Source organism: Protomyctophum bolini (assembly GCF_963924005.1).
Source record: "Protomyctophum bolini genome assembly, chromosome: 5".
Classification (NCBI taxonomy): Eukaryota; Metazoa; Chordata; class Actinopteri; order Myctophiformes; family Myctophidae; genus Protomyctophum; species Protomyctophum bolini.
This window is the reverse complement of record NC_137866.1, coordinates 38,695,126-38,705,125: the sequence shown is the minus strand read 5'-3', so window position 1 is coordinate 38,705,125 and position 10,000 is coordinate 38,695,126. Positions and strand designations below refer to the sequence as shown.

Genomic DNA, 10,000 nt, shown 5'->3' with positions numbered 1-10,000 from the left:
CAATTCAATTCAATTCAATTCAATTCAATTCAATTCAATTCAATTCAATTCAATTCAATATTGCTTTCGTGTGTGTAACCCAAATCTGTCCACAAACACAAACATTAAATGCCTTTGAATGACAATGAATGGACAATCCTGAGTGTTTGTGTAAACACAAACATTGTGTAACACCAACATTGAAGACGAAGGTTAGGACGCAAATTCTGATTGGCCGGAATGAGATGATGTATGATTGATGATGTACGATGACTGTGAGTTTGTGGCTGACCACCATCTCTTCAGCTCTTTATAAACAGAAAAGGCATATTTATTTAACCAATAAAGGGCCTTCGAATACAGTAATTTTCTAACAGATGGAAGGCAAGTGATATTTTTACTTTTGGAAAATAATATTGAAGAAACTGTTAACTGGTTAATGTGTGTACCGTCACTTTATAAATGGTAAATGCATTTATCGTATAGCGCCTTTATCCAAGGCGCTTTACATACTGTAGATTGTGCATTACATTCACACACACATTCACACACACACATTCACACACCGATGGCGGAGGAAACCATGCAAGGCACCAACCCGCACCCTTTGTCAAGTCCCGCCCATGGTTGTGCCCCTCTTCGCACCCATTGGTTGCCGTTTCGTGGTTGGACAAAAATGCTCTCTCTCCATCCACTACCATTGAAATAATAATGTTTTTCAGTTGCTTCATATTGATATTCTGTGCACTCATTTCGCATAACTTGGGAGTTAACTAACATAAAAAGGAACATCACAGGTGCAGCATGGTGACTGGGCATATCACGTTTGTTTTTAGTTTTTTCCAAAAAAGATGTTTTAGCAAATTCAACATAAACGAACCAGGGTGGAACAAGGCAGAAAGAGCCTGCTGGTTAGACAGTCGGGGACCAATCAGAAGGCTGACAAAGGGTGAATTAGGGGTTCAGAGTCTTGCTCAAGTCTCAAGGACACTTCAACACTAACTCTGGGTGAGCCCGGTTTCGAATAGGGGACCTTGCGGTTCCCATCCGGCCACTCTACCCCTCAGCCACTGCCGCCCCTTATATGGACGGGAACCCCTTTTTTGTATATCTTTCAGGATGGGAACCGCTTTTGGGGTAGTTGTTGCTATGTACTGTACTGTATGTAATATTTTTGTCATTTTGGAATATGTATATTTGAAGGTTTTCAGAAAACCTAGGTCAGGATTTAGAAGGCATTTTTAGAATCAGACTCAGTCCTAAATGGGTTTTAAGTGTAATTTAGTTTAAACGGGCAGCAGCGCTGGTTGGCAGGTATCAATGCACTTTTAGACCGTTTGTGCCAGCAAAACGATGGGCGATTAGATTTATTTCTTGATTGCCCCTTGTCTTGGTTGTTTAAACATGACTTTGTGGGCCGCTATACTCGATAACATTTTGTTATCAAGTTTGTAATGGGCTCGGCCGCTCGGGTCACTATCACAAGATGGATTAGATCAAGTATAAACAATGGTCTGTGTCAAGGTGATTAATGCAACATATTGCATCAGTGATGTTGTCTCTCAGTTTGTGACATGCAGTCACACACACAGACACATGTCCCTCTCCTAGTAGAATCTGTTGCTTTTCACTATCTTTTTTCACATCTAGCTTGGGATTAAATCAAATTCCTTAATTTATTCCACTCGGATATTATTATATCTGTCACGTTTACAATTGACCATTTAGGCATTAGAATGTCTTAATCCAGAGTGATTTACAGTAAGCAAGGACAACACAAGGTAATCTAGGATCATAGCTAAACCAAGAATCTATCATCAGTCTAACAATGGAATATTACAAAATATATAATAATCAATCATCTGTACATTGAAACTATACAGACTATATGTTGCCAGGTTAACACAATGACATGGCATCTGTCTACAAAACATGCTATCTAAAATTTGAAGAGGAAGTGCAGTAGACTAGACAGTAATATCCTGTGTTAATTTAACGATTTGGATTGGAACCATTTGGAAGTCTGACAGTGTTACATTGGTGACACCTCACCTGATCCTGTGGTGCAGTGACCACAGACTCTTACCTGCGTCAGTATCCAGCATGGACGTCTTGTGCTGTGTTTTCTCTGTGTCTAGACACTGGTCCCTCACCATCTGTCAATTTTTCCATGTGATGCGCAAGACAATGATTTGGTATAGCAGAAGCAGGCGTACTGTAGATTGTCTCGTGCTATACTCGCTGAGCGATTGTCTGTCTGTGCATTCATTCACATGAGAAGCACAGTGCGACCCTGTAAAGCCCTTTACTCTTGATTAGTGGTTGGTAAGTGATTAGTGGTTGCTAATAGGTGGTCTTTGTTCTCAAGTCCCTGAGTCAAGTCCCAAGTCAACACTGTCAAGTCCCAAATAAAGTCCAAGTCCTAAGTTTGTTGGAATGTATTAAGTTAAGTGACTTGGAAAAAGACTCACAGTCTCAAGTCAAGGGAGGGTTCAAGTCAAGTCACAAGTCATTGGCATTGAATCCCCAAGTCGAGTACAAGTATATTAAGTCTAAAGTCATCCAATTGGAGTTGAGTCTCAACACTGTGAGGTTGGACAGTGTTATAACTTATTTGTCATTTGATTAGTGTGTCTGACAGAATGGTCTCTTTTGAAGAAGACCCTGAGGAAGAGACTGCTGTCAAAAAACTATTTTCCAGCTATTAAAAGTTTCTAAGGTGACCTGTGTGCTCCAGCTCTTTTCCTTGTCAACGCTGCTTTGCTCCCTGTCTGAGAGCACCGGCCCTTCATTCTTATAATAGCTTGTAACACATGAACTCTCTCAAGTTTGGACTCTTTTGAGGGTTCTGTTCTATGGTTTGTGGAAAATAGCAGTGTGTCTTCGGGGCTCAATTTGAGGTCTAACCAAAATGTAAGTGCTTTTTATCCACTCAAACCCTATATCTTTAATTGACATGACTCCCCCGAGGGACTCTATAGGTCCAGTCCTCTTTCTTCCCTCAACACAGTCCTAGTAGAGAGAGACAAAAGCTGATCTAGAAGCTCACATCACGTTACGCAGTGGTTCATGGTGAGCTTGTAGATCTCTTATTTTCACAGAATGTTCGCGCCCAGGATAGGGACGCTAAGGTTCATTTTGTCAATGCTAATTGTCCCTGTGTTATTGCACGTCATGCTGCACAAACCTGAACCCACTCCAACATTATCACACCTGACTTTGTGTAATAAAAGGATAGATCCAAATTGACTGTGCCATATAGTGCATGTATGTATGTACGTATGTTGTCTTATCTTTTTAGTCTGAGGCTGTGACCTCAATTTCGTTGTACTTGACAATGACAATGAAGACGTTCTGATTCTCATCCTATAATTCTCTCTCTCTCTCTCTCTCTCTCTCTCTCTCTCTCTCTCTCTCTCTCTCTCTCTCTCTCCTGTCTCTCTCCCCCCCCCCCCCCCCTCTCTCTCTCTCTCTCTCTCTCTCTCTCCCTGTCTCTCTCCTCTCTCTCTCTCTCTCTCTCTCCCCCCCCCCCCCCCCCCCCTCTCTCTCTCTCTCTCTCTCTCTGCTCTAGGTGCAAGCGGGGAACTTCCACCGTGTGATTGCCAGGGTGCAGCTGGGTGGAAGTGACATGGCCATTACGGTCACAGTGGTGGTGTCCTGTGTGCTGCTGCTGCTGTGCACTGTGGGTAGGTGACGCTCACTTTTATCCCCCCCGAATCGACTCATTTATTTTTATAATCGACTAAATCAATTAGTCTGACTCTGATTATGCACTTGCATCACTCCCTGCATCATGCTCTATTGATGGCATACAACAATAGCGAAATGCGTTGTCTACAATACAAGCTGGTGGGCTTGCACACTTTTAAAATAATTGTTTTAAAATAATCTTTGGCCCTTACCCATTGGGTAGACAGATGATGCATGGATGTCTGTCTACTATGGCCCTTACCCATTGGGTAGACAGATGATGCATGGATGTCTGTCTGGCTGCTGTAGCAACAGTCCCCTCCAGATGTGGAACAGATCAAAGAAGCCATGGGGGTCCCCCCCCAAATATGTGAAGCACAAAGACCCCACTGTCTCCCTGTACCTCTGTCTCTGTGCATGTGTCCCTCTGTCCCTCACTGTACTGTACTGTGTGTGTGTGTGTGTGTGTGTGTGTGTGTGTGTGTGTGCGCGGCGCGCGCGTTGTACTATATATTTGTCTAGTACAGTTCAAAACAATCATTGTATTATAAGAAAATAAGCATTTTCATTTCAAATTCAGAAGTCATGCATGCCTCTGTTACACTTCAAATGGAGTCCTGCTCTGTTGGATTTTGTCAGCTTGTGATAACAACATAATAAGTTCAAAAAGTAATTAGTCTCTCTCTCTCTCTCTTTGTGTCTCTATCTCTCTCTGTCTCTCTCTATCGCTCTCTCTCTGTCTCTATCTCTCATATCTCTCTGTGTCTCTTTCACTCTCTGTGTGTCTCTTCCACTCTCTCTCTCTCTCTCTCTCTGTGTCATAGCGCTGGTGGTTTACTGCACAAAGAGTCGGAGGGCAGAGCGATACTGGCAGAAAACTCTTCTGCAAATGGAGGAGATGGAGTCGCAGATCAGAGAAGAAATACGCAAAGGTGCGCACACGTATGCACACACATGCACACGCATGCGCACGCATGCACAACACATGCATGCACACGCATGTGCGGCATTCACACATTACACATGCATTGCACAGACAAACAATATACCGGTACACACATACAGAAAACATGCGCACAAACAAGCACTAGTGTCTTTCTTCCCTTCTCTCAAGGAGGCAGTTTATTAAGCCTCATCTATACTTGTCCGAAAATAGCCAATCTACAAGCTCGCAACGCGTGGGTTATTTTCGGTGTGTGACGCGATGCGTAAATCAGACATAACTTCTCTGTTTCAGTTTTAGTGTTCATTGATATTCATAGAAACAAGAAACGTGTGAAGACAGAAATATGTCTTGTAAATCTCTCTCTATATGTGTGTGTGTGTGTGTGTGTGTGTGTGTGTGTGTGTGTGTGTGTGTGTGTGTGTGTGTGTGTGTGTGTGTGTGTGTGTGTGTGTGTGTGTGTGCGTGTGCGTGTGCGTGTGCGTGTGCGCGCGCGTGTCTTAGTATGTGGTGGAGCTAGGGAGATACGGCGCTTGACAGATTTGTGCCCAGTAAGCGTGACTCATAAAACAGTGCCTGACAAGCAATCAGTCACACGCATGCAGACACACTCAGTGGTCACATTGCGTTGTTGCGTCTAGTGTGTGTGTGTGTGTGTGTGTGTGTGTGTGTGTGTGTGTGTGTGTGTGTGTGCATGCATGCACACTCACGTGTACGTGTGTGCCAGTCTGGGACTTGAGACTGAACCCATGCGAAGGCCACTGGGCGTCTGAACACCTACATTTATGGGACAGGGAAGGAGGGAGGGAGGGAGAGATGGAGATACGGGGGGGGGGGGGGGGAGAGTGGGAGTCAGGGCCAAGAGTTTGAGTAGATGGAGAAAGAGTGGGAGGAGAAGGGGGGGTGGGGGGGGGGACTGAGGGAGGGGGGGAGTTATTTAGCTCAACGACGCAGATGGATTTGTGGTTGAGTTCAGGGTGAGTGTGTTGGAAGCGAGGGACGGCTCTGGTGTTGGGAAGAGATATTGAGGTGGGTGTGTCTGTGTGTGTGTGTGTGTGTGTGTGTGTGTGGGGGGGGGGGTAGTTAAAGTAGAGTGGAAATTGACAGATTTCACAGGTGGGAGGATTTGCGCGGCGGTCCAGGGTGCAAAGGTGTGGCGGAGGGGAGTTTTTAAGGGGTGATTTATACTTAGCGGCGCGGCGGTGTCACAGTGTGGCGGAGAACAGCCGATCTGCAAGACCACAAGGTGTCTGCGTGGCGGCGCCTTGTGAGCTTGCAGATCGGATGTTTACGCCACGGCGCGGGACGAAGTGTAAATCAAGCCTCAGCGGTGAGTCCTCCTTCTGCATCCAATCAGCGCACGATAAAACATGGCATGTTAATGTAACTCTGCGAGTGTCAAAAATGGAGCTGTATAAAAAGTCACATTTCACGCTCTCAGAGTTGCATTAACACACCATATTTTATTGTGTGGTGATGTCATGTAGCTAGAGGATGTTTTGGAATAGGAGGAGGAGGCTTTAACTTGGAAGAGTTACTGTATGAATGAAGTATGTTTGGGCCCTTGATCCCTCAACTCCAATATCTCCTCACACATGCATCCATGCATGCATGCACGCATGCATGCATGCACGCATGCGTGCGCGCCCATGTGTGTGTGTGTGTGTGTGTGTGCAACACAACACACACAAACACATACACACACAGTACACGCACAAACACATGGACCGAAGTAATTGCCGTTTTAAACCCAAACAAATCCCTCATCCTGTTCAAGGAAGAGCTTCTCCATAAAGAGATCTCCCATGTCTCATTAGATGGGAACATTATCCACTCCCAGAGAACATAACACAGCCAATAAAGCCGCTACAATAAGCCCAGTGTTGCCACGCGGAGCCGGCTCGGCTGTTTGGACTTGCTGATACTGTTGTTTCTCTGGTCACCGCTCGCTCACGCCACGCACAAACCTCAGCCTGGCCCTGCACACACATGGTTTGGATGAGCGCCGCAGACTGGATTTGCCTGCCCTGATTCCTGTTTAGTAAATATTTGCCAGAATTTCCGTGCTGGACTGCATGCTCGGGTTGAGAGAGAGATAGAGAGAATCAGAGAGAGAGGGGAGGGGAGGCGTGGTATGTACAAGCTGAAAGCTTATGCCTAACTTGTATGAAACAAGCTCACGTTGTGAGCTTGTGAATTGGCTATTTTTGGCGTGCTACACCGTCGCAGGACAAACTACAGATAAGGGCTCTGTACCGTACAGAACCTTGAACAGTACAGAACCTTGAACATGACAGGGGGAGATAAAATGATGGAGTGAACACTTTATGTTCCTCATAATGAGGACTAGATGAACTCTCCGTGATTGCCGTGATGGCTTCAGGGGCTTTATCACCCGACGGCCGTGCCAGACTCAAACCATGTGTTATTATTGAACTCAGCAGTCCTTTCTACAACTGTGCGAGCGAGACGGCTTTCTGCCAGGATGTGAAAGCACAGAGGCAGCAACAGTGAGCACAGAGGCTTCCATATGCCTCTGCTGCTTTTAATATGCGCCCCCCCCCATGTTTTATACCTGCTTCTGGGCAGACTGAATTAAATACATGCATTTGCTCTTGGGAAATGTCTGATATGTTTGATATGTATGTCTTGATCATATCAATATCATTAAAATTAACCCTGGTGTCCCTATGTATTTAAAAATGCATTCATTTTTGTCTAAGATTTTCCACAAAAATGTTTTAATCACAAAACAGCAAGCTCACAACATGTCGCATCACAAAACATAGTGAGCTTGTAGATCTCACTATTGGTCATACTAAGGCTTAAAGGACCACTTCACCACTTTTCAACCTACTGTACCTTCATGTAATTGGTCCTCACTAATGTTCATGATAAAATGCCACAATTATTTTCTACTCAGTCTGTGTCTTATGGGAGGGCTGTGGGCAGTTCAGAAACCCGTCCACCAGTGACAACATCGATGGGGAATCCAAGCTAATAGAAACTGCAGGCTTTCTATTCCTGAAAAGTTGCAATAGCGATAATGGAAGCCATCGTTCTCACGATAATAAAAATCCTTGTTTAAAAAAAGATCTGCCTAATGATGATGTCACTGGTGGACAGGTCTCTGAACTGCCTACAGCCCTCCTATGAGACACAAACTGAGTAGAAAGAAAATTGTGGTATTTTATCATGAACATTAGTGAGGATTATATAAAGATAAGTGTTGAAAAGTGGCGAAGTGGTCCTTTAAGTGGATAAAGATGGAAAATGTACCAAATAATCTAAGAGATTGAAGGGTCCATAAAGTTTCCAATTAATTTTGTCTCATTGCTTGTGTGTGTGTGTGTGTGTGTGTGTGTGTGTGTGTGTGTGTGTGTGTGTGTGTGTGTGTGTGTGTGTGTGTGTGTGTGTGTGTGTGTGCGTGTGCGTGTGCGTGTGCGTGTGCGACTGTGCGTGCGTGTGTCTCCTGTCCCAGGCTTTGCGGAGCTCCAGACAGACATGACAGATTTGACCAAGGAGCTCAACCGTAGCCAAGGCATCCCATTCCTGGAGTACAAACAGTTTGTCACGCGTACCTTCTTCCCCAAGGTGAGACAGCCTTTCTTTAGCGTACCTTCTTCCCCAAGGTGAGACAGCCTTTCTTTACCGTACCTTCTTCCCCAAGGTGAGACAGCCTTTCTTTACCGTACCTTCTTCCCCAAGGTGAGACAGCCTTTCTTTAGCGTACCTTCTTCCCCAAGGTGAGACAGCCTTTCTTTACCGTACCTTCTTCCCCAAGGTGAGACAGCCTTTCTTTAGCGTACCTTCTTCCCCAAGGTGAGACAGCCTTTCTTTAGCGTACCTTCTTCCCCAAGGTGAGACAGCCTTTCTTTAGCGTACCTTCTTCCCCAAGGTGAGACAGCCTTTCTTTAGCGTACCTTCTTCCCCAAGGTGAGACAGCCTTTCTTTAGCGTACCTTCTTCCCCAAGGTGAGACAGCCTTTCTTTAGCGTACCTTCTTCCCCAAGGTGAGACAGCCTTTCTTTAGCGTACCTTCTTCCCCAAGGTGAGACAGCCTTTCTTTAGCGTACCTTCTTCCCCAAGGTGAGACAGCCTTTCTTTAGCGTACCTTCTTCCCCAAGGTGAGACAGCCTTTCTTTACCGTACCTTCTTCCCCAAGGTGAGACAGCCTTTCTTTACCGTACCTTCTTCCCCAAGGTGAGACAGCCTTTCCCGCTCATGCTTTATGTTTTGTGGATCAGGGTCCACTGGAACAGTGGTTCCCAAACCGTTTAGCTCAAGACCCAAATACGAACTATGTTATGTTATGTTATGTGAGCTTTCAGTATTTCTTAAATATGTGTTTTCGTTCATTGATTTCTTCAGGAAATTACTGACAATATCGGTTAATTTTGTTTTGAATTCATGAAAAGTTAAGTTTTTTATGTTTTTTAAATAATAATAATTAGAAAATATAATTTGTATTCTGCCTGGTGTCCTAATGTTGGCGTAAATCTGGGCAATCGGAGTGGGGCAAGCTCATGGGTTTCATCACTGCCTTAACCCTTATCCCTAAACTTTTTTTTAAACTAATTTCCACTGAACCACTGATCTAACCGCTAAAACAGCCGAGTGACACACCACTACATATCTCACTTTTGACATCACCCCGCTCCCTTTCGCCATACTGCTGTGAATGAAACGCCTGGTAAAATAAATCCACCTACAGCACGCAGCAGACATACCGTACGATGTCTAGTGAACTGTAGCTTGGTTTAGTGGCCGCGAGCGGAGTTAATGCGTTCTCTGTAGGTAAGCGTTTTTGTGCTGTGTGATCCTCCCAGAAGGTAGACTGTGAGTCTATCTGTGGGTGGGTGTTTTTCCACTGATGCAGACAGACACGACGCAGTGGGCTTTGTCTCCCAACCGCAGGCTTGGTCGTTCAAGGAGACAGAACAATGCTGGGCACACATACAGGGGGAACTTTCCCTTCTTGCTCAAAACGCACACTGTTTAATTCCCTCTTGCAAGCCACTCTTTTGCAAGTAGCATTCTTACTACAGGCTCTTGCACAACCAGAGTTGGTTTTGTTGTAGCGGACACTGGGAAGGTTTTTTTTTCCTGTCTTTTTTTTTTTTGGTTGCAAAGGAAGTGAGAGTGAAGTGAGCTCAGCAGTGTTGAAAAGCAGCACAGAGGGAGCATAAATACAACGTGTTGCTACCTCAACGCCGTCTCTCCATAGTTTTCCACTGAGACGGCAAACGTACAACACTGCTGGTTCCAGTAAACCCTATGAGCCTTTGGCCTTGACCGGTGGACATTCTTACACACACCCGTCTCTTTGGCAGTTGGAGTGTGTGTGTGTGTGTGTGTGTGTGTGTGTGTGTGCACACACAGGCACTCC

At 45.1% G+C, this 10,000-nt stretch overlaps 1 protein-coding gene across 1 annotated transcript in view; it reads left to right on the top strand.

The window, feature by feature from the left end:
- Window positions 1-10,000, top strand: part of plxnd1 (plexin D1) — a 118,835-nt gene that overhangs the window by 79,959 nt on the left and 28,876 nt on the right. Inside the window, exons 20-22 of the mRNA XM_080763221.1 lie at window positions 3,551-3,665; window positions 4,494-4,601; window positions 8,094-8,206. Coding sequence (XP_080619347.1) covers window positions 3,551-3,665; window positions 4,494-4,601; window positions 8,094-8,206 — 336 coding nt within the window. The remainder of the gene's footprint in view (window positions 1-3,550; window positions 3,666-4,493; window positions 4,602-8,093; window positions 8,207-10,000) is intronic.